At 43.4% G+C, this 25,241-nt stretch overlaps 1 protein-coding gene across 1 annotated transcript in view; it reads left to right on the plus strand.

The window, feature by feature from the left end:
• Nucleotides 1-9,127: 9,127 nt before the first annotated feature.
• The window catches only part of C9 (complement C9), a 40,509-nt gene continuing 24,395 nt past the window's right edge, over nt 9,128-25,241 (plus strand). The window contains exons 1-5 of the mRNA XM_016223850.2: nt 9,128-9,441; nt 17,930-18,035; nt 18,435-18,579; nt 18,788-18,935; nt 23,698-23,836. Coding sequence (XP_016079336.2) covers nt 9,359-9,441; nt 17,930-18,035; nt 18,435-18,579; nt 18,788-18,935; nt 23,698-23,836 — 621 coding nt within the window. The 5' untranslated portion in view covers nt 9,128-9,358. The remainder of the gene's footprint in view (nt 9,442-17,929; nt 18,036-18,434; nt 18,580-18,787; nt 18,936-23,697; nt 23,837-25,241) is intronic.

Genomic DNA, 25,241 nt, shown 5'->3' on the forward strand with positions numbered 1-25,241 from the left:
GCTTTGAGTTGCTGAACTCCCACACCTCACGGGCTCACCTCAATTTCGTGTTTATGGGGCAACATGAACTGTGTGCAAATGGGGTGACATTTTCCACGTGCATGTCCTCTGTTCGTGGTGTGGGCGTGCTTTATTTTCTCATCGGACTTTGCTTTCAAAACAAAAGTTCAAACATAAAATTAAGGATTTCAAGATGGCAACAGTAGAGCATTGCACCAAGGCTGGGGTCCTTTCGTGCTGAGCTCTGTGCACTGGGCTCATGGAAGCAGCCTTGGCAGGAAGGCCTTGGAAACGGGTGGTGGATTGGCCAGTGCGACTCCCACATGCCCAGATGACAGTTTAACCTGAGGCTGGCCCATCTCCAAATGCAGATCACAGCAGCCTTTGACTCTGGAGCACCCTCTGGGCAGACGACAAGCGTACCCATGGAGGGCGTAGTCAGCAAAGCCCATGGCAAGGTACCTTGACTAGAAAGTGGAAGCAAAGAACGCAGAGGACTGACCGGTTTCTCTGTGTTAGTACCATGAGGATGATCAGAGTCAGTAAACCTGGGAAGGAGGCAGGGTACTAAAAGCCACGCCCTGCACAGTAGGCTTGGATGTTGACACAGGCTAATTTGAACCCAAAGGGTGGTGCCATTTCAGTTGGATCAGTTGGAAAGATAGTGAGGGAGGACTGTAAACCCCTGAGCTCTTACTTCCTAATTGCGGGCAGGGTGGGGGGATGAAGGTGGAAGGTGGCAGAGGGGATAAAGGGTGATGGAAAAGATAAGATAATAAAAATAATATAAAAACAGAGTGCTCTGTAATTCTCCATTTCACTTCATCGCAAGCACGATGCCGCCAGATTTGAAAACCAGTGGTGGATTCAGGGATGGGTCACAGAAGGCACTGAGTAATAGCAGCAACCTACCCAGCGTTTGCCAGCCACAGACACCACTCTGAAAGTATCGCAATCAGGAGCTTAATTGTTATACCAACTCTACGAGGTGGGCTGTGACAGCCACCACCACCATTTCTACAAGAAGACACGAGGAAACAAAAGTCCGGAACTGCACGAAGTCACAGAGCTCGGAGCAGCTGCAGTGAAACCTCACCCCAGCCTCGGTGTCCCTGCCCCTGACCTCAGGGTAACCACTTAGCCACTCCGCCCCCAGAGCGGGCGCCACCCCCTACGGCGGCACATCTTACAGCCGCCAAGATGTTATTCTCTTCGCAGGACTTTTCTTATACTTTCTATAATCCATATGCTTGTCACAAATATGGGTAAAAAAATGTGTTTTCATTCATTTTTTAATTCAGCAAATTAATCCCCCTTTGGCCTTTCCAGGGCTCATTTTCAGAATGGATTAAGTACCGCTTCAAAGTTTGAATTTTCTAGTTCTAAATGCAACACATGGACTTCACCTCACATTTAGTTTATTCTAATTCAGGCGTTAGCCGCCAGCATGTTTGCTATTTTAATGCAAGCCTCGGACTGCTCACAGTGAACGGTGGGTCATGAGCAACGTCCGCCCAATTGTTTCTACATGATAAATAGTGAACCGTCCTGCTTCTGGTTACAGCCAGGTTAGATGCGTGTCCCACTGTCAATGAGGAAGGCTGTTTGCACAAGCCCTTTGTGTAACAGGAATGCTGCTGTGTGGTCATCAAAACCTGCCATCCAACGGCAGCATGCTCTTGATGAACTGGTCAAACCTATGTATTGATGACACACAGTTTATTTAAATTCTCTCCTCCTAAGTTCTTCGGGGTTTAAAAAGCCTATCAGTGATGATGACCTCCCTAATCTTTGAATCTGACAAACACAAACCTTTGAACTGTGGAGACTGAAAAGTGAACAGGCAAACACAAAGCAGAGAGAAACCTGGCAGCCCATGGACAAAACGCACAAAACCCCAAGACAAGGCAAAGCACAAAGCAGTAAAGAGAACAAATAAACAAAGGAGGGGATGCTGGACCAGAAACAGGATCAAGTTCCTGACTTAACTCGTCTACAATTGTCAACCAGCCCTATCCCTAGAGAAGAAAGGTTAGCAGATCTTGTCTGGAGAAGGCAAATTATTTCTTAACAGGCTCAAAAATGTGCTTACACTACATATGTGTGCAGAGAGAAATACAACTTTCTTTTTTATTTCTTGCTTTCTCTCTTTCACCAGTCTGACCTTCCTCATGTGCCTCCACTTTGCTGGATGCAGACGCCAACACATATCCTCAAGCCCGTCACTAGCACTCCCTCCATAAGTAACTCTACCTCTTAAGCATATGCTCAGTCTTCCTTCTTCCTGCTCTTCCCCCCAATAATGGTTCATATCACAGGGGTGCGGGTGTGAAGGGGGTGTTGAGAAGGGGCTAGACCCTCAAACGTGTCCCTATGCTGTCCTCTGGTCCTTCCAGTCCCTACGGCATATTCTTCATCTACCTGGCATCACCTTGTTTTATCTGTAGCTGAAGCTTTGGACTGAGGAGCGTGGGTTCTGTTCCTCTCCAAGCATCTAGGGGACCTGCAGGGCCTGGTGTTTCTCCCTGCTCCCTGGGCCCCCATCTTGGCCCTCACCAACACTGGGCTCCTGAGGCCTGATTCTAAGTGCTTTTCCATCCTTGCCCTCAGCTCTAGGCCCATGTTGCCCTTGATGTCGCAAGGCTGCCAGCTACCCTCCCCCTCCCTCCTCAGGTCAGAGGGGAACTTTGACAACCTCTGTGGCCCATGATTGCCAAAGAGACCTAGGAAGACAAATTCAGCCCCACCCGCCCTTTGCCAACCACATGGCACAAACACTTTGATTCTGATTTGGCTTCCCCGTACTGGGAAAGTCTGAAAGCTGTTCCCACAGCACTTCAGATGGCAAGGAGAGAAACACCTATCTTCGATCTCAACCCATGTATCATGCCGGATCCATTCTGGAATTTGGCCTGAGAAAGTTACTCAGAGAAGACTTCTCCCAGCCTTCTTCCCCCATCTTCATTTCTCCCTCTAACGATTTCTCAGGCTCTTCAGTCTTTTCCCATGCTCTGCATGATAACCTGTGTTGTCCCCTCTGCTTTGAGATGCACATGCAGTCAATTGCTTTTTTATTCTACCCCTCCTTTCCTGGTCAGTAAGCCTCAGGGTGCAGCCTTAAAGATGCAAAGTATCAAGAAAACATAATTTTAAAGGAGAAAAATTAAAGAGAGTTTAAGATTTACAAAGCAGCTTCCCCTACTATATTTAGTTGAGTTTACATGTTGTTAACTGATAAATCTGAATTTGGTTTGGTCCTCAAATACTGGTTTCCTTTTGTCTAAAGTTCCAGAAGCCCATTATACATCAACCAAGTGAAATTAACTGACCATCTAGTAACCACGGAATAACTGTGAGGTAACCATTATGAACCTGCTTAACACTTTGTATATATACTGTCAAAATATTAATACCATAAAAAGCAAAGATGACTTCCAGATATAGAAACCAGAAAGGGCAGGTGGTGACTCATTAACTAAAATAGAGAATATAGAAATATCTCCCTTGACAGGGATGGGGCAAGAATCACGTGTTTGGTTTTAGACACTGCAAGTTCAACTTACCATGGACAAATCAAAGTCACCTGGAGATTTCTTAGAAATACTTGAAAATTGTTAAGGTGAAACATTATATCTTTTTTGAAAGAATGACAAGCTAGAAAGGATTTATTGGGCCAAAGTCAAAGAGAATGTGGAATCTCTGAAAGGAAATGGGAGTGCTGAAGTCTCTTCACTAAGGGCATATGTCCAATTGGCAAACATGAGCTACAATTTTCACAACCTTTTGGGTGCAGAATAAAGAAGTCAAAGGCCAGGGCCAAGCAAGGCGGGGAATTGAATTTATTTACTAGATCTGCCATTACAAAATACAACAGACTGGGTGGCTTAAACAACAAAAATTTCTTTTTTCCGCAGTTCTGGAGGCCAGAAGTCCAAGATCAAGGTGTCAGCAGGTTTGGTCCAATTCTGAGGCCTCTCTCCTTGGCTTGTAGATGGCTGCCTTTTCTCTGTGTCTGCACATGGTCTTTTCTCTGTGCATGTGTCTCCTTTTGTGTCCACATTTCCTCTTCTTATAAAGACACCAGTCAGATTGGAATACAGCCACTCTAAGGGCTTGGTTTTAACTTAATCACATTTTTTTAAACTTTATTGTTGAAAGTATTACAGGTGTCCCATTTTTTCCCTCCAATTGACTCCCTCCACCTCACTCCCCTCCCCCCTCCCCAGGCCTTTGCCCTGTCATTGTCTTTGTCCATGGGTTATGCTTATACGCATATAACTTCTTTGGTTAATCTCTTCCCACCCTCCACCCCCCTTCCCTCTTCCCTCTGAAATATGATCGTCTGTTGCACGTGTCAGTGTCTCTGGATCTATTTAGTTCGTCAGATTCTTTTGTTCATTAGCTTCTTCTTAAAGGAGACCCTTCAACATTTCCTGTAGTGCTGGTCTGGTGGTGATGAACTCCTTTAGCTTAGCTTTGTCTGAGAAGCTCTTTATCTGACCTTCAGTTCTAAATGATAGCTTTGCTGGGTAGAGCAATCTTGGTTGTAGTTCCATGTTTTTCATCACTTTGAATATTTCTTGCCACTCCCTTCTGGCCTGCAAGGTTTCTGTTGAGAAATCAGCTGACAGTCGTATGGGGGCTCCCTTGAAGGCAACTAACTGCTTTTCTCTTGCTGCTTTTAAGATTCTCTCTTTGTCTGTAACCTTTGGCATTTTAATTATGATGTGTATTGCTGTGGGGCTCTTTGGGTTCCTCTTGTTTGGGATCCTCTCTGCTTCCTGGACTTATAAGTCTATTTCTTTCCCCAGGTAGGGGAAGTTTTCTGTAATTAGTTTTTCAAATAGGTTTTCAATTTCTTGGTCTCTTTCTTCCCTTTCTGGCACCCCAATAATACAAATGTTGGGCCTCTTGAAGCTGTCCCAGAGGCTCCTTATACTATCTTCATATTTCTGGATTTTTTTTCTTTTTGCTCTTCTGGTTGGGTGTTTTTTGTTTCCTCTTGTTCCAAATTGCTGATTTGATTCTCAGCATCCTCTACTCTACTGTTGATTCCAGGTAAATTATTCTTCATTTCAGTTCATGTAGCCTTCATTTCTGACTGGTGCTTTATTAAGTCATCAATGGTCTCACTTGTTTTCTTAATAGTCTTACTAATTTCCTTGAGCATCCTTATAACCATTATTCTGAACTCTGTATCTGTTAGCTTGTTTGGTTCTATTTCATTTAGTTCCTTTTCTAGATATTTCTTCTGTTCTTTCGTTTGTGACATGTTTCTTTGCCTCCGCATTTTGGCTGCTTCCAGGTGTTTGTTTCTATGTATTAGGTAGAGCTGCTATGTCTCCTGGAATTTGTAGAGTGGCTTTGTGTAGCAGGTGTCCTGTAGGGTCCAGTGGCTCAGCCTCCCCAGTCCCCTGAGCTGGGCCTTCTAGGTGCTCCCCTGTGTGGGCTGTGTGCACTGTCCTGTTGTAGCTGAGCCTTGGTTGCTGTTGGCGTCACTGGGAGGAATTGACCCCCAGACCAATCAGCTGTGAGGACCAGCTACAACTACAGCCAAAGAGCTGCTGTGCTGGGGACACCCCTATGGAGCAGGATTTACTTCAGTGGAGCTTTGGTGTTCACCAAGTGCACCCCTTGAGTGTGTCACTCGTGGATGTGGTAGGGTTGTAATCCAGCGTGGTCGAGTCTGACCACTGGGTGCACTGTCTCTGGGGCCTCCCGGGAGGTGCAAAGTCAGCCTGTGCCAGTGCCTTGCCCAGGGCCACCCAGCATGAGCTACACAGCAAACCGTAGTTGGCTGCTCCTTGTGCTGGGCTTGGAGGTGCCCAGGAGAGGCCCAGCTATGAGCCAGTGCAGCTGCCGCTAGTGCCAGGCCTGGGGCCGCTTATCAAGCCGTATGGGGCAGCTGCTGCTTGTTTGAGAGATTTTAGGAAAGTCCTAAGCATGAGGCTCGAGATGCCACTTGCACAGAAAAGCCCCTGGAAATGGCCTGGATGAGCTGCAGGCGGGGAGGGGCGGGGCCGCCGGGAATCACGGGGCGGGGCCAAAGGTGTGGGTCAGGTGCTGGCGACTCAAACATGGCGCCCGCCTGCCGGCTGTGTGCGGGGAGGACTCGCCAAAGGAGCCATGGCCTCCGCCAGCCCTTCTGCCTGGAGGAAGCCGCCCTCCGCCTCTCGCCCGGATCTCAGGCAGGTCAGTTCCCCCCCGAGTGTCCCGGGTCCTTTCCAGCTGCTGCCCGGCGCTGGGCTCAGAGGGAGCGTCCGAGTGAGTCTGTGCCGGGCCCTTTGAGAGGCGCTGCTGGGGCTCCCGCAGCCTCCGCGACCCTCAGCCACAGTCCCCGCTGGTTTCACAGCCCGAAGGTGTGGGGACATCTCTTCCCGGCCTGGAGCCCTGGGCTGGGAGCCTGCTGTGGGGCTGAGACTCCCCGCTCCTCCGGGAACCCTCCACCATCAAGATGTCCTCCCGGGTTTAGCCTGCAGCACCGGGGGTGGGCCCGCCGCCAAGTCTCCCCATCCAGCCCCGACCCACCCGTGTCGCCGCCCTTCCCGCAGGTCTCGGTGCTTCCTCAGCTCCCTGGCTGTGGGGCTTCTGTTCAGCCACATCTCAGGAGGCTCTGAGTGCTGGTGGTTCTGTATTTTAGTTGTGATTTTGACGTGGCTGCGAGAGGCGGCCGGAGCAGCTGCTACCTCCGCCGCCAGCTTATTTCTCTCTCTGAAATATTATATCTTAAGCCTGGTATTTTTTTTAATTATCATTTCTAGATATCCACACTTTCAAAATAAGAACGCAGAAGGTTCTGGTAAAGAAGCCTCAGCAGAGCGCCTTGCAGAGATCTGGGCCTGGTGGTGGAGGAGGGAGGAAGGGGCACAGATTCAACGGGGAGCAGGCAGAGCCCGACCTCTGCGGAACAGCAGCCGCGTAGGATGAGGCAGAGGGTTGGTGAAAAGAAGCGAAAGAACAGGAGCTGCTGTTTCGATGAAGCCAGAGGAATAGAGCTTTAAAGCATAAGGATGGCACTAGGGCTAAATGCCTCCGTGCAGCGAATAGAAGGGCCAGGCGCTGCCCGTCGGGCTCAGCAATAGATCTTCCGCGCAGTGAGTCAGAAGGCAGCCTGCAGGAGGGCAAGTGCAGCCACACCGGAAAGTAATAGTCGATGCAGACTGCCTGATCTGGCTAACAAGGCTCTTGTCAATAAAAGGAAATCAAGAAAACAGGTACAAGTCTTTAAAGATGAAATAGATTTGAGCATGAGAAGGAACCAATCAAAATGAAGAAATTAAGGAAATAAGAGAGAGCAACTAATGCAACAGAACCCTGGAAAGTCCAGTTCTAAGTATACAAAGCTAGATTTTCCTAAATCAAAACAGGCTCGCTCATCCTCTGAGATTTAACTGAGATGCAGGGAAGCTGAAAGGAACCCGCAGGAAACCATATTCCCCATCTGAATACATTTATTCGTCTATTAATGCGGGTAACTCACAATATCTATCAAAGCTTAATGTGTGCCAGGCACAATCCTAGATGTCAGGGGCATCGTGGTAAGCAAGACATGCCTAAAACCAGGTGGACTGCCATGGACAGCCATCTCCAAGTTCTCCCTGGGATTCTCATTACCTCCAGCAAGTGCATGCGTTGTAAGTAAAAGTACCACAATTTATCTCCTTCTAGTGTTGCAAGACCCACGGATCTTTGGGGATTCAGTTAGAGTCAGGTATGGAATAAGGTGGCGGTTCCCAACTTGAGGTCCCTGCATACTAAGGAAGTCCATGAAATGACTAATAAACTTTCAAAAAACTGTTTCTATCACTTTAAAAGAGTTAAATGGAAATTACACTCAAAACATTTGTATCACCTCAGTAAAAATTAAGTGTTCCCGCCTGGTAGTCATATATTCTAACGTACACGTGTGCATGTTTCTGCCTTAAAAATGGGAGAAAAGAATTATTATTACGCAATAAATAAAATTTAGTAACAGAAGTTCCCAAGTGCATTAAAACCAAGGGGAACTTAAAAAATATTTTTAAAGGCTCCTGAGTGTGAAAAGTTTGAGCAGCCTCAACATAGTGAAAAGGCCTGGAGTTAGTGCTTGAAGACATGGTTTGTTCCAATCCCACCTCTGCCACCTCTTTGTGCGCAGCCTCAGCTATATTCTCTGAGCCTCATCTGTACCACACTGAACACTTACTTCCGTGGAACTGAGAGGATTTAGGGAGGCATTTTCCAGTGTCATGTTGTTTAACATGACATAAGTATAACAACAACAGCAGAGCTCATGTTGCAGTGAGTGGAAGAGCCTGAGATGCAGAGCCAGACACCCCAAGTTCAAATTCTAGTTACTCACAGCTGGGGGTGAGTGATGGACAAAAACATTTATCTGTTCTGTTCCTTGGAAGCCCTTAAGTGTTTTTTAATGAAAAATTTTATTATTTTCACTTTTCTAGTCTAGTGCATCGTGATGCTTCATTAACCCCAGACAGACATTGAAACATGAACCTCATTTCAGAACATGTCAGATACCAAATAGATGTTAAGGGCAAAGAAGAAAAAGGTATAGTATACTATTTATAATTATGACATGATAATTATAATAATATATTATTATTATACTTTATTGATCCCATTACTTTGCTACATTACATTCACCCTGAACCAGGGGAATAAGATAAATATGAGTTCCACAGAGCATTTCAGCATTCAGGTCAGTTGTCGGAGAAATCCCCCCTCACCTCCATCTCCCCATCTCCCCCGCAGTGAGACTCCAAGGACAGAGGTAGGTTTTCAATCTCCAGTCACACCTAATTATCAAGTCAATTATCACAAAACCTAAGCAATTAGCATTAATTCTAATTAGCATAAGACATCACCCAGCCCTGCCTGCTTCCCTGTCCTGTCCTTAGGCATCCTGGCTGTGTCCAGAGAGGCCGTGGAAGAGTCTTGAGTCAGTGCAGTTTTATTATAACTGTGAGTTTATGCCTCTGTGGAAATCATGCACAGACCTTTTTTCCCCAAATTACACACTCCCTTTTCCCTCTTGGAGTCCTTGAAGATGAGCACCACTAGGGTGTGTTTGTGTGTTTGTTCATTTGTTTGCTCTGTTGTTATAACACAGCCCTGTGGCTAATCTCAGCCCATTTAGCATTCACAGGCGCGTTGCCTGGACCTACTTGCCAATACGAGAAAACAGAAGGCCAAGAATTATGAAATGTCTCTCCTTTGATTGGACTTTGCACCCAGGAAGGCAATTCAACCCAAAACCTGATCAAAAACAAACAATTGTTCCCGTACGGTCGCCCTGTGCTAAAAAGAGCCTCCGGGGACCTGTCCGGCCATTCCACTCGGAGCTGCCCGGCCAGAGCAGATGTGGGCCACCCGGGGCTTCGCTCTTGCGTTGTTGATCTGCGCGTTAGACGTCAGCATCCTGACAGCTGGGCCCACTCCCAGGTGAGTCGCTGTTCTGTTTGTCTCTGCAATTTAGGAACCCTGCTGCTGTTCCCAAGGATTTCTTTGAAACAAGGTAGTCAAATGCTAAGGCCCAGACAGTCTTTAAGTACTTGGAGCTCTGAGACAGCTGATTTTTACTAGAGTATCATAAACCTGGGTTTATCAGTGTCCAATGCCTAGGAGGTTTAAAGCTAAGGAAATCAATCTTTCCCACGCTCTGCCTCAGTGTCTAACAGTGAACTATTGAATCCATCTCCCACTGGCCTCCATGTTAGGCAAATTAACCACCTTTGTTCGCCCTCCTTGATGTCCCAAGGCACACACTTTGTCCTTCGGGTTAGGCGGCTTTGCTTCCATTCAGAAAGAATGACCATAGTGCAGACCTGGTGGCCATGCTCCCAGCAAAGACACTTACTTTCTCTCCTTTTGCTCTGACCCTAATTGGAAACAGGAAGCCCATGCCAAGCTGGCCCAGGAAACAAACCAGCCAGACAGTACTGAACATCTACACTGTACCCAGAACTGCTGGGGGACAGACCCGTGTGACCCCACACAGCATGATCTGATCTGATGACGATATTGAAATATTTGGGGCTTTGATAGAAAAGCTGGGGAATTTATCTTCCCAAACACCATCCCTCTGCCCAGACCTAACTATGATCTGTGTTCCATTCTTCTTTGGTCATTTGATTCTTGGTTTAAATTAATTCTGTTTTGGACTCTGATGTCCATCTGAAGCATCTCTTTGGCTGACTCGTGGCTGCAGTGGAGGCTGCCTTCTGCCTGGACCCCCTGGGCACATGGCTCGCTCACAGGGCTTCATCTTCCAGGAGGGGGCACCTGGAGATGCTACACAGACCTTCCAGGGCTTGAGTCAGGTGCTCCTCCAGGCTTCCCTTCAACCCATTTCTCCATCTTCCCAAGTGATCTGAGCAGCATTGTTCCACTTAGATAATATGTTAACTTGCTGGGCTTCAGGCACAAAGCAGAGCTGGGGACCCAGTTCCTGAAGTTGCTTTAAGCCCTCTTGTACTTACTCTGACCCTTTCTTAAGTTAAAAAAATAATTTTAACAACCCACATTCCTGGATTGTGACTCCCGCTGATTAAAAATGAGAGGCTGCAGGGAAGGCTTCAGCTGCTTTGAAGTTTGTACCCCCCGGGTCCTGGCCATGCTCAGCTGCTTCAAGGAGGACCAGAGAGCCCCCTGGCTGGCCCCCAGCTCCAGCAGCTGCACTGCTCAGCTGGACGTGGCTTCCCGCGCTCCCACTGCCGTGCCCTCGAGAGTTTGTTAGGGTTGCCCTGCTCCGAACACCCCCTGCTCCACCCTTTGGTTCAGGGTTGAGGTCAAAACAGAGTGTTCAGATCAGTCCTGAAGTGAGACACATGGTTCAGCCAGAGAATCAAGTTGCAAAGAATTGTTTAAAATATGAATTTGATTAGAATGGAGCCCTAGACTTCCCAAACTCAGTTCAAGGGGCCATGACATACAAACTGACCATGTGAGTCTGGGCAAGTTATTCAGACCCTCTAAACCTTTGTTCCCTTACCTGTGAGACAGTGATTGTATGCATTTCCTAGTATCACAAACTAGCTGACTTCAAGCAACAGAAATGTATTGCCTAACCGTTCTAGAGCTAGAAATCCTAAATCAAGACACGGGCAGGGCCGCGCACCCTCTGAGACTCTGGGAAGGATCCTTCTTTGTTCCTGGTGGTGGCCAGCGGTCCTTGGCATTCCTTGGCTTGCAGCTACATCATTCCAATCTCGCTCTGTCATCACGTGGTCATCTTCCCATCATCTTCCCTCTGTGCATGTCTGTCTAATTCTAAATTTCCTCTTTTGATAAGGACACCAGTCATACCGAATTGGGCCCACCCTAATGGCTTCATTTTAACTGGATTTTTCTCTGTAAAAACCCCTCTTTCCAAATAGGGGTTAGAATTTCTGAGGTGCGGGGGTTAGAATTTCAACAATTTATCTCTTAACCTAATAAGGTTTCTTGTGGAGGCTCAATGTTATAAATGTGATATACTCACAACATCTGTGCCTGCCACATGGTAAGACCTTGACACATGTGAAATGTCCTTTAAAATAATAACATTGCTATTACTTTCACTTTGCTATGCTTTCTGGTTTAGGAGAGGAAGGGATGGAGTCACGGCCAGCATTCAGGGGATATCACGCAGCTGCAGACATTTCAGGAAGCCACAGCTACTGAGAGCTATTGCTACTGGTGAACCATGGGGGATTTTCATTGATCATTTGTTTGCAAGCACGAGTGTGTCCTAGAGAATAGGTCGTGAGGGGTATATCATCTCTTATGTTTCTCAAGGTAGAAGTGTTGGAAACCACTGTGCTAATACCATAAGAGCTTATAACATAGATCCTGGAGCCAGGTGACCTGCGTTTGATTCCAGGGTCCACGATTTACTAGCTATGTGACCCTCAGCAAATTCCTTAACTTCTCTTACTCCGCTCTTCACCTGAAAAGCGGTAATAAAAATGTGACCTGCTGGGAGAAATCCCTGAGATAATAGATGCAATGTGCTTAGCCCAGTGACGGGCTTAGCCCAGTGACGGGCTTAGCCCTGCGACAGGCAGGCAGGTGGTAAGTGTGCAATGAATGTAGCTATCATTATGCCTTTCTTTTTAATTTGTAAATAGCATAATATTCACATGGGTCAAAGAACCAAAACTATAATGAGATAGACATTAAGCAGTCTTGATTTCCCTACTCATAACTTTTCATGAGACCTGTGTGACTATCTGTAAAGTACTTAGAACACCCGGCATCCACCCCACCCTTCCCCTGTAGGTAGCCCCCTTTATTAGCTTGTAATCTTCCCTCTCCCTTTCTTTTTCAAGGTATCATATTATATATACTATCTCATATTTAGCTTTACCTTTTTTCTTTACTATATGTTCTGGAGACCTTTCTGCATCAGTATAGAAGGAACTTCCTCATTCCCTGCACACCCGGTTAATCTCCCATTGTGTGGCTATACCATTGAGATAACCTGTCTTTTATTGAACATTTGGGTTGCTTCCAGTCTTTTGTGTTATAAACAGTGTTGTAATGAATAGCCTTATTCATCTATCATTTTGCAAGCAGGTTATCTTACCTGAGGGCTAATTCCCAGAAATGATAAAACTGGGTCAAAAGTTAATCAATCGCTGGAATTGCCCCATGGCCCTGTGGGGTTTGTATTGTTTTGCACTTTTGACAGCAGTGTGTGATAGCACAAATAGGTGGAAAGATATACTATGCTTATGGAGTCAAAGGATTAATATTGTTAAAATGTCCTTACTACCTAAAGTAATATACAGATTCACTGCAATCTCCATTAAAACACCAATGGCAACAACTAATCTTAAAATTGATATGAAACCACAAAAGACCCCAAATAGCTAAGGAAACCTTGAGAAAGAACAAAGCGGGAGGTATCACACTCCCTGATATGATGCTATACTACAAAGCTGCAATAATGGAAACTGTGTGGTGCTGGCATGAAACCAGAGATAGAGGTCAATGCAATAGGACAGAGACCCCAGAAATAACTCCTTGCTCACATCAAGGCAAGAATGAGGTTGTCCAATTGATGTGCTTTACCTGGAGCTGTTGCACTGAAAAAAAAAATGTATCCTTATTCATGCAAATGTCCTTGTTATCTCAAAATGTCTAAAAATCATGAGACTGTTACATCTAGAAATTATTGAGTGAGCTATGGCTTTTTAGATTATTTCAAAGAGTATTTGAGTGAGTCAGAGGGGAGAAAGGTAGCATAGGAGACAGGGCAAAATTTCAGTGAACTAGGAGTACAGAGGTGAAGAGTCTAGATCCAGTTGTGTACTAACTGTTCAACTTTGGGTAAGTAGGATGATTTTCTGGTTTTAGTTTCCCATATGTAAAACAGAACTAATACCCTCAGTGGCATAAAAGATTAATGAGAAAATGCACTTTGAAAATTGTCTAGTAAAACTAGTAGACAAATATAAGAAACTGCTTTATCAAACAGTATTTGTTGAGTGTTATGGGCTGAATTGTGTACCCCCCCAAAATTTACGTGTTGAAGTACTAACCCCTAGTACTTCAGAATGTGACTGTATTTGGAGATAGGGTGTTTAAAGTGATTATTAAATTAAAATGGGATCATTAGGATGGGCTCTAATCCAATATGGCAGGTGTCCCTATAAGAAAAGTGAATCTGAACACAGACACATACAGAGGAATGATCATGTGAGGACACAGGGAGATGTTAAAATGATAATATGATCATCTAAGTAAATGATGAATACAAAAAAGATAGACAGGAGCAGATAATCCAGTTGAAGGCAACAGCACTCATAGTGGAGAAACTAGAAGATATTGAAAAAATCTATAGAGACATTAATAGGTAGAGCCTAGAGTAATTCCTATAATCAATCAGACCAGATCAGTGCCATTTTCATGTCAACTGTCACCTCAAGCTTGAGTTCTCTTGATATAATGACCACCCCCCACTTGAACAACACCCTTTCAGATTTCATGGATGTCCACCAGATGTTGCCAACTGGTGTTTCTCAACATTGTGTGAACATGGGAGTCACTTGGCATATTTTTTTTTTCAAATTGGAGTAAGGATCATGATTTTACAATCCCTATGTTTCATATAATATGCAATCAATATTGAAAACCAATGCTCCAGATCTTAAAGGGGACTCTTCCATTGCCCCTCGATGAGGCCGCGAGTTCTGGATGCCACCTTAGTTTTATGGAAAAGTTCTAGCAGAGAATTTCTCAGCCATGTGGTTTCAGATATACACAAATATACACAAATACACAAGGACTTCCAGGAAAACAGTTTCTTTAAAAAGTTTTGGCAGCCTGCATAATACAATTTAATCTGTACTTTTGAAAGTTTGATGTTCTTCAGGCTTCCTGATTTTCTGGATAGTGTAGGAAAGAGTCAGGCTTACAAAAACGTTGTCTCCAGTCATGAAGCCAACATTAATGACAAGCAATTCTCGCACTAATACAACTTGGATGGTTCACCAGGAGATCATAACCTAGAGAAATACAGGCCAACTGTCCAAGACAAAATGATCAAGGACTTCCCCTTCTGCACTTAGTTATTCATTTATTTGTTTTTAAAAAAATGTACTGAGCACCAACTATGTTCTAGGAACTTGATATATGCAAGCTGAACAAGATTTAAAATTTTCTTAATTCCCTGATATTTTTATCTAGAACATGAGCTCTGTTAGTGTGGGAATCATGGTTTTTGTTTTATTTTGTTTTGCTGTTTTGCACACTATTATATCTTGATGCATAGCAAATTGTGGGTGATTAACAAATATTTGATGAATCAATAAATAAATGGACAAATGAGTGAAAAGGTAAATTAATTAAATGAAACATATCATTGCAAAGGTGCTCATGAGGTAGGGCAAAACAAGATGTTATATAAATATGTACATAGAAAAGTAAATTACACAGAAGATTAAAGAAGGTTCTCGGGAAAAATAAGTCCAAGATGACATCAGTATGGTGAATCTGAAATAACAGTCTGGAAGGCCTGAAGGCATGAAAAAAGTAACTTATCTTGAAAATTTCAAGTTCAGTATGGAGAAAATGAAGTTGAAGAATTAAGGAGATAGCCATGTACAGTTCTATAGACCATGTGTCTTAGTTTCCTATTGCAGCTGTAACAAATTACCACAAATTAGGGGCTTAAAAAAACACAAATTTATTATCCTACAATTCTATAGATCAGAAGTCTGAAGTGATCTCACTGGGCTCAAATCAAGGCACCAGCAGAGCCATGTTTCTCTCTGGAGGCTCTAGGGGAGAATTCATTTTCTTGTTTCTTCCAGCTCCTGGAAGCTGCCTCGATTTCTTGGCTCATGGCCTCCATCCATCCTCAGAGCCAGCAACAGCTGGTGGACTCCCTTTCCGTGCTTTGAATTTTGCCTGCCTCTTCTTCTGTCTTCACATCTCTCTGAACCACTTTTCTGCTTTTGAGTTCACATATCTGGAATAGGCCCACCCAAATAATACAGGATAATTTCCTTTTAATCACATCTGCAAAGTCCCTCTTCCATGTAAAGCAACATAGTCTTCACAAATTCTGGGGATTAGGACATGGACATCTTTGGTGTCATTACTCTCCCTATCATGCCATGTTGGAAAATTTGAACTTTACCTTAAAAGCAAAGGGAAGTTACTGAAAGGTTTTCAGTAGGGGAATGGTGTGATCAACTTTGCATTTTTTAAAAATCCCTCTGGATGATTTATGGAAACTGGATTAGAAAGAAACTGTTGTCATCTAGGAGGGATGTCATGTTAGTGTAGACCAAAGAAACGCCTACACTAGATGAGATGAAGCATAGATAGAGTTGAGAATCACTTAAGAGACTATAAGCAACAGTCTTAGATATGGGAGATGAGCATGGGGGATGCAGGAAGAGACAAGTTATACCCAAGTCTCTAATTAGGGTGACCGCATAAATGGAAGTGCTGTTTACCCAGATAGTCAATGCAGGAGGAGGAGCAGCTTTGAGAGAAGAGAAAAAATAAAGAATTTGGTTTTGGGATGCATTGAGTTCTATGAGCCACAAAGACATTTAAGTGCAGATGTCCAATTGGAGTTATATCCAAGCTTTTAAAATTCAAAAAAGATGTGTGGACTGCAGACTTATCTCTGAGTGTCATTAGCATATACATGGAAATCAAAGCCCTGGGAAAAGTGTAAAGCGGAAAACAAAAGGACAAGATCTTGAGGAAAAACAGGATTTCAGAGACAATCAAAGGAGGAAGAGTCTGCACAGGACAGTTGGAGAAGAAGGCAGAGGAGAAAGAAGAAATTAAAGGAGCCTGGTGTCATTCAGCCCAAGGGAAGGGAGTGTTCTAAGCAGCAAGAGTGGTCAACTGCATTGACCTCTGGGAAGAAGTCAACATAACGACAGAAAGGAACCACATGAGCCACCTGGACGCCATCGTTGACCTTGGCAAGGGCAGTGTCATTGAGGCAGGAGAGTTGAGCAGTGACTGGGAGGTAAGGAACAAGAAAACAGGATGCACACTACTTTTTCAAGAGAGTTGGCTAAAAAGATGAATTTGGGCCTGGCCGGGCGTGGCTCAGCAGCTGAGCATCAACCTAGGATCCAGGTGGTCAGGGTTCGATTCCCGGTCAGGGCACATGCCCGGGTTGTGGGCTCGATCCCTAGTTGGGGGCGTGCAGGAGGCAGCCGATCAATGACTCTCTCATCATTGATGTTTCTCTCTCTCCCTCCCTTCCTCTCCTTTCCTCTCTCTGAAATCAATAAAGATATATTTTAAAAATAATAATAATAAATTTTAAAAAAGATGAATTTGGGAGAAGGGTCATGTAGGGTTGAAGGAGGAGATGAAACTATTTTTATTTGGGTTGAGAGAGAAGCATAAATAGGTTTATAGCAGTTCCTTTCAGTGTCCCTGTGAAGGGAGACGGGTGATTGCTGAAAGGAAACAGAGTTCAGAAAGAGGTTTTCATTGGCTCATTCCTCTGCTTGTTTATACTTGATGTCAAAGACTTATACACATTTTACCACAAATGGAAAGGAGCTGAAATGAGGGAGCATTTTAAAAGGAGGAGATAGTCAATGGATCACGGTCTCAAAAAGGAGTTGGGGTCTAGAGCTTGTGTGAAGGGGTTAGTTTGAACTTGTCACCCCCCTTGAGTAAGAGGCTGCACTGTGAAAAGAATAGGTGGTAGCTCAGGGGCGTGGAGGCCGGAAGCTGATAGGGTTCTTGTTTGGTGGCTTCTGTTTGGGCCTTTTATTTTCTGTCACGAATGAGAGGTGATATTGCAACCAGAAGAGTTCCAAATGGTGACCCGAGAGAAAGGAAAGTTCAAAGCCAGGAAAGCACTGCTGAGCTTGGGCCTGGGAGAGGGAGGGAAGGCTATCACTGCCCAGACCCAGGATGCTAAAATGCCGAAAGATGAAGAAGAATTCCGAGGTGGAAGGTGAAGCGGTGAGGCTTCGGTTTAGGAAATGCAGGAGGCGGGGTGGGAAGGCCTGGTTTGCGAGGTGCTTGCTTCAGGAATGGCCACGCCCCTGCCATGCATCTGCAGCAGCTCCAGGCTTTGCCAGACTGTCTGTGGGGTACAAAGTGAAACAAGGTGTATAGCTTCAGTGACGTCATAAACTAGCTGGCAATATAAGGCTAATCAATATAAGACAACTAGCAGGGTGCCTGGCTAGTTTTTCTCACCGTCCTCATATTTGTTGTTGTTAGGTTGAAAGTTAAGTTACAGTTCAGTACAAAAATTAAACAAAAAAGATGAGTTGCTAATCCAAAATGGTTATGTGGTCAAGTGTTCAAGTAACGAGAGATGTAACAAAAAGATAAGTAGTATGATTTGGAAAGGGGAAAAATAGGAAATAAATTAAACTGCTTTGTGAGGTCTTCTTGGAAACAGGCATCCGTAATGGCCATGAAAAACTGATGTGTTCTGTTATCTCAGCTATGCTACAAAGCCAGAACAAAGGACCGGCACTCCACCGCCCATAGACTGCCGGATGAGCCCCTGGAGCGAATGGTCGCCATGTGATCCTTGCCTAAAACAAAGGGTAAGCCTTCAATGCTGTTCCCTGCTGATGTCAGATGGAAAGTGCATTGCCAGCATCTCCAAGGAAATGACCATAAGGCAGGGAGCCTCCAACCAAGTTGCAAACTGAGAAGGAAAGATAAATCTCTAAATGAATATGGGTAACCTTGCTGGGTAATCTGAAAGTTGCACACACACTAAATGAGTGTCATGAGGAGCCATCTTCTGTAGAAGAGACTGCCAGCTCTAGAATGTGAGGTGTTCGTTCCTTTAAATAATATTAGTGACTGCCTTAGTGGCTCCCATCTGAAAACCGTAGACTCATGTGGGTTTGGAGGGCTGCAGTGGAGTGGGTGCAATTTCAGATGATAATCCCTTTTTGGAATTAGAAATTCTAACATTTCCAACTGGTTTTGTGCAGTTTCGCTCAAGGAGCGTTGAGACCTTTGGACAATTTAATGGGCGAAGGTGCTTGGCCAGCCTGGGAGACAGACAACAGTGTGTGCCCACTGAGAACTGTGAAGACGCTGACGATGACTGTGGAAATGACTTTAAATGTGATTCAGGTAATCCTTGCACTCTGACTGCTCATTGTGTGTTTCTGTGTGCACTCATGAGTGAGGGGGCCTCCAATGGGTGCTCTATATATGCTGTATATTCTGTAGTCAACTGTATGCATGCTCCCTCCCCTCCAGCATGAAATTGCTCCTGATAACTTCAGAGAGAGGAAATTTGGCCTTAGACACACACTGTCTTTCCTGATTTCGACTGCAGGCCGGTGCATAAAGAGGCGACTTCTGTGCAATGACGACAATGACTGTGGAGACTATTCAGATGAGGATAATTGTGAAAATGATCCACGTAAGCCCTGCCGTGACCGAGTGGTGGAAGAGTCCGAGATGGGGCGAACAGCAGGCTTTGGGTCAGTACTCCACATGAATGTTCTGGAGGAAGCTGAGGGAAACCATCTCCATCTCTCCTGCCCAGCTAAAGTGGTGCAGGGCTTTCATTGGTAGAAAGAGCAGCCCATGGGTCTGTATTCTGCTTGAGTTACGTTTGAGCTTGAAAGCGGGTAAGAGCTCAGTAATTATTTCAAAATAATTTAGACCAACTGCCTAACCTCGGTAGGTGTCTATAGAACAGACTAGACTATCAAGATTAGATGATGACTTCTGAGTCCAGTAGAAGATAAAATACCTCATTTATGAACCTCTGGAAGATCATAGCAATGGTGAAATGATCAGTTACATTTAAAATTGAGTCGTAGTAGGTCTGGCAATTCCGTTCAAATGTTTGAATTGCCAGGAAGACTATTTTCCTTTGGAACTTTTCCTGGATCTATACCTGGTTAGAAATTCTCAGGAGGTTCCAGCATTCTGGAGTTGACCCAAGAGGAATAGGACAGAGAAAGCCATTTGAATGACAGCTGGAGATAGTGTTGAGACTGTGGTTCTCATTACAGAGCTGAAGTTTCACTCATTTTCCATACAGAACATCTGGAAGGTAAGCTCTGATACAGTCTTGGGCAGTTTAGAACTCAGAGTTATACAGAATAGATACGATTTGCAGAGATCTGTGTTCTAGGAGTTGGGGGAGTGATACCGGCCTGATATTTAGTTCTGTTCCATATAGTCAGAGGACATTCCACAGACATCCACAGCGTAATCTCCATTCATTGTTCTGAGCAGTAAAGATACTTTGGGTCACTTTGTTGACAAATTATCCTCAACAGAGACATAGCTCTTCCCCATCTAGTAGTATATTGACAGAGATGGCACATGGCTCTATTTCATCCCCTGAAAGCAGTGCCTGGTTTATCACAGGTGCTTAACAAATACTGATGGGTAGATACATAGGTAAATAAATTAACTAATGAAAATAAGTGCTTTCTAAAATATTATTAATTGACATCAGGTAAGACTGAAACTGAGTTCCTAGAAAGAAATTCAGGTTCAAGACTCCGGTCCTGGGAATGGAGATGGGGAGAGGAAAGAAGATGGGGGTAATGGCAAGAGCACTGTTAACAGAGGGACTAAAGTAGCAGTTCTCAACCAGAGGTGATATTCTCCCCAGGGGACATTGGGTGATATCTGAAGACCATTTTGATGACCACAACTGTTAAGGGTTTGGATGGTGAGGCTTGTGGGAGTGATAGCTGGTGGGTAGAGACCCTACAATGCATAGGACCGTCAGGCCCAAAATGTCAGTAGTACTGAAGTTGAGAAACCCTACACTAAAGAAATAGAAATAGACCGTTCCTAAGATTTCTGTAAAAAATGGAGATGCCTTCTCTCTAAGTCAGAGGAAACTTCCACCTCGTCAGTCACGTAAGAGAAAAATCCAGGATGCCAAGAGTCGGGCACCAGATTAAAGCATCTCATACACCTTCTATTCACTTTATAAAATCCTTCCAAGCAAGCAGCATTCAAATATCGCACAGAGTGCCTCTGGCCTTAAGCCTAAAGGTAGGAATTTTGAATCAAATAGATGGCCTGGGGTTCCAAACTCAGCAGGCCCTCTTAATAATTGGTGGAAATGGTATGGGGCCGAAACCTATAACCAGACCACTGCATGCTCCAATGAGTTCCGACTCTTCTTGCTGCTTTCCTCGGGGAGAGACTGGGAGTGGTGAAAACCCATTATTACTTTATTTTGCTTTACTTGGGATCCAAGAAACAGTTTTCTCCCTAATCTAAATAAAAGGGCTTGAAGCAGGGAATTACATATGTTATGTATTCTCACTTAATGCAAATTTACATCGGGTCTTATAGGAAAAGGGTACAGAAATCTTGGCCCATTTAGCTGAAAAACAATTATTTATCATCTTTTGATTTCCTTTGTTCAGGGAAAAGGAAATTTGTTATATAGCATTTGCCAGAGAGCATCCCAGAGAGCTGGCCCGGGCTCCTGAAGAACCTCATGTTTCACCACCGGCAGGGTGATGACAGGGAGCATAACCTGTATTTTCCCCACCATGCCACTTACCTTTCCTTCACCCCACATGCCCAGCCCCACAGCAGCACATCACCCCTCCCAACCAGCTGACACCCTAACTTCAAAGCAAAAGTAACATTAGAAAATAAAACTCAAGTAGTATTTATTATCTAAATGTTTTATAAGTTAGTAATTAATATTTAAGGAGAGGTATCAATGGAACATGCTTTATTATATTTATGATAGTCTTCCATACTGTTAATTTTACATATTTATTTACTATACACCTCCATTATTCTAACACAGGGCTGTGGGGCCATATTGAAATAGAGGTAATAGATGCAAACATCCTAATCATAGCAATATACTTGTAAACTGCTTTTATACCATTTATACCATCCAGTCTGGAAAACCTCAAAAAGTCTTAGCAATAGTCATATCCAGTCAGATCCTTTTATACATGAAAGTCACAAGTACTCAGTAATTAATTTATACTCTGCTTTTTTTACATTTGAAGGATATTTGTTTGTTTGTTTGTTTGTTTGTTTGTTTGTTTGTTTGTTTGTTTGTTTTGAAGGACCTTCATTTAAACTCTTATGCCAGGAGAAACATTGTATCACAAACATTTCAGGCTGTTGTCTTGTAGGCATCTGAGACTCTCCAGAAAGGTTTAGGGAAATCTCCAACCCATCTAGCATTCATTAAAAAAGCATAAATGCAAACCAGCTGCAAATAATGTACAAGAAGCAAGGAATTACTTTTTGTGTGTGATCTCAGCATAACGCAGCTTTGCTGGAGGGACCTTCTCTTCAGTTCACCTGGTAAATTGGAGTCTCCCGTGGTTATAGATGCAGGTGTGAAACAGGCATCCTAAGTGCTGCCAAAGAACACGTGTGTTTTTTTCACTTCCCAGGCGATGACATTCGATCTGTGAGGGGTTTTCATGTTTCTTGGCAGAAAGAAATTGGCTCATTTTAGACTAGACTGACTGTCTCTGTAGTAGTGGAACCAAGTCAAAAGTTTTGTAACATTTCTCCTTTAGTTGTGCTTTAGACCCATGGAACAGCCTCATTGTAACTTTCCAGATGGACCCAGTCAACTGGTCAACTTGCTGATCTCTAAATCTATAACCTTCCAATTGGGATATGGGTACCATGGGGTGCAAAAAGACTTCCCAAGGGGAAGAGAGACTGGCACATTTTAAGATAAAAGTTACTTATCTAATCTAATTCATGGTAAATTCTCAATTCCATACATACATATTTCGCATAAAATTGATAAGATTGGTGACTCAGTGGCATTCCAGTTGTCAAGTCCATTCTCCTTTCTCACCTCCCCTTTTTCAATCATCTCATTCCCACTTTTCAAAAGAAGGCTACACCCCTCACCCACCTCACATTTTACAATGGGGTGGAAAAAATGAGAAGCAACTCCAAATGTTAACGCCGGATTGGACTCTAGCACTTTGTAAGTCCAGTGGTCTCAAATTCTTTTTATCAACAACAGTAAAAATATCCTAATCAATTGTTAGATAATGGACTATAAAAATGATTTTTGATCAAAGACTAGTATGTGATGAAAGAAACGTCTTGGCCTAAAACTCAGAAGATCAAAGAACAGACTGACATTGCTGTGACAAAGTTTCTTCTATTCTCTACTTCTTTATGTGAGGAAAGTTTCTCCACATTTACTTCTATACAAATAAAGTAGGAATAAAATTGATACTGAACCCTGTCTGTTTTCTAGCAAAACAATAAGTAATATTCATCCACAAAGTGAGAAGTGGCTTATTTTAACTATACAGTTAGCCTTGAGCAAGATAATCCTGAATTAGTCTCTTAATTTGCCTTCTACTAAACTTGAGCTATAAAATTCATTTTCTTTGTAGATTCAAAGCTTATTAAGGATGTGCTGTTTATATAAAGATGCTGCTTTTAACTAACCCACTTGCAGCAGGATACCCTGTATTATTGTTGTTGTTGTTGTTTGCATTAGCAGTGGGTTTATAGTAAGTCATCCACACCCTTTGATAAATTGCTCTTGAAGTCATCATCTGAATTGTTTTACAAATCAAACGACTTTTTAAAAGCTAAACAGGATTCCCCTTTCTGAGGTAAGGCTTGCCAAATGAAAATATTTTGCTGGGAGAAAAAAATAGAACTTCTGAGAATGCTGAACTTACCGAGATGCTGAAATTTTGGGGTTCCTCTTGGAAATGTAGGAATAATATAAGCCTAGAGGGAATGAGGTTCTTGACAGGCACTGAGAAAACTGGAGGAAAAGGCTTAGATTTAAAGAGAGTGGAAGAGCCCCAATATTGAATCACGGGTTAAAAATTACATGCATGTGTTATACTGCCCCCCTGAGGTGCTGTGTTCTCAAATAATTTAAACAGTGAAATTACAGTACTGGCTCTTAGTTCACTAAGGGAGGTGAGCTAAGAGTTACAGCAATGAAGTTAAGACTCTAGGCTCCATATAGTGCCTTGCTCCACATTTATTGCATTTCTTTCATTGTGCTCTCCACAGTGTCCTAGTTGCCTCAAAGAGTCTACAAGGCCTTCCTAAAGTATATTGTCTGCCAGAGACACAAGCAGAGGTGAACAGGCTCTTGTTTCTGTTTCTGATTATATCCCACACATATTAGGTGATGGGGACATGAGCCGAAGCTCTCTCTTTCTCCAGCTGCAGAGGGCTGTCTCGCACTTGTCTTGGCACCTCCTCACCTGATGCTCCTGTGTTCATTCTCAGGATCAACATCTTAGGGATGGTTCCCCTAAACACACCCTTCGACAATGAGTTCTACAATGGACTATGTGAACGTGTTCAGGATGGGAACACCTTGACCTACTACCGGAAACCCTGGAACGTGGCTACTCTGGCCTATGAAGTAAGTCTCCCCAGAAAAAACACATTGTTCAGCTTTTAGTTAAAAACTGTTCCAATAAATTTAATACTAAATAGTGTGGAAAATTCAGTAAAATAAGAATTTAATGTGAATATAAGATGGACTTAAAGAAGAAGATGTATAACTTGGATCTCTTTAGAAAATACAAAGTAGCCTATAATCAACCCTTAATAACCTGGTAGAGTTTTGGCAAATACCTAGACTCCATAAAAAGAATCACCTATGGTTCTGATAAAACTGAAAATTTAATTAGCTGTGATTTAAACATTGAGTAGACTGCTTTCATGCTATTTAAGGTTGGTTTTTGCTAGCCTATTAATTAAAAGTTTATGCTTGTTTTCCTTCAGTTTCCCCTTTGTAAAGCCTCCTTGACTAGTGTGAGTGGCTATTTTCACTCACCTCAAACCCCCCTAGCTCTTGTGAAACTATTTCTCCAAGTGATTTTTACTTTACAAAGTGCCACTTGAAACTCACCGCCTTCCTGAAAGCCACCTGAATTCTCTAGAACCATCCAGAAACTGGACCCATTCAAAGGATTAATACTTATCACCTTTAGAGATGCCTTCTTTGGTCTAAGCAAGATATAATAAAAAATAATAATTAGCTTATTCTAAACCAGGAGCAAAAATCAGTTTCTTTAAAATTCCCATTGATGACAAAGTCCTTTTTTATTGTTGTCACTCCCACCAGTTTGAGAAGCATATATACTTTTAAATAAGTGTAGTTAATAGTCCTTTTATTTCTATCAATATTGAAAATCAATCCCTACCTATTGTAGCCTGAAATGATCACGTTCTCCCATGAATGCTAAAGATTGTAATGTCTGGACTATTTGACTGGCATTTTTTTCATCATGTGACCACATCGTCATATTTTTTTGTTCTTGTAAATTCAGAAGAGCATCAGTTTCCCACAGATGGCAGGGAACATTTTGAATTACTGATCTTTCTTCATCTTGCCAGGTTTACCCTCTTTAAGCACATTTTTTGAGGAGGAAAATGATAATCTTTCTAGAAAGTATTACACGTTCTACTTTCTTAAAAACAATATACCAAAGATAAGGTGACCTTTGTCACTGCTGATGGAAGAAGGTTTGTTGTTGTGTTGTTTTATTTTGATTTTAGTTCTTAGGTTTACATCATACATTTTTCTTGTCTTAGTCACTGTGACCAAACTCTTAGCTTCTGTATAGAGACAGTACCTGGCAAGGGCCGGAGAGTTGGCTGGGACAGATCTTGAAGCTACAGTTGGGGAGTAAGCCCCCTGTTTTTTCTTATCTATAAACCTGGACACAGATGTGCTTCCTCATTCAGAATGTTTTGAATTTACATAGGAGATGTGGTGTTTTCCATGTAAATTACTTACACCCCCAGTGGAGTTAGGAGAA

Source organism: Miniopterus natalensis, chromosome 3, assembly GCF_054644295.1.
Source record: "Miniopterus natalensis isolate mMinNat1 chromosome 3, mMinNat1.hap1, whole genome shotgun sequence".
NCBI lineage: Eukaryota > Metazoa > Chordata > Mammalia > Chiroptera > Miniopteridae > Miniopterus > Miniopterus natalensis.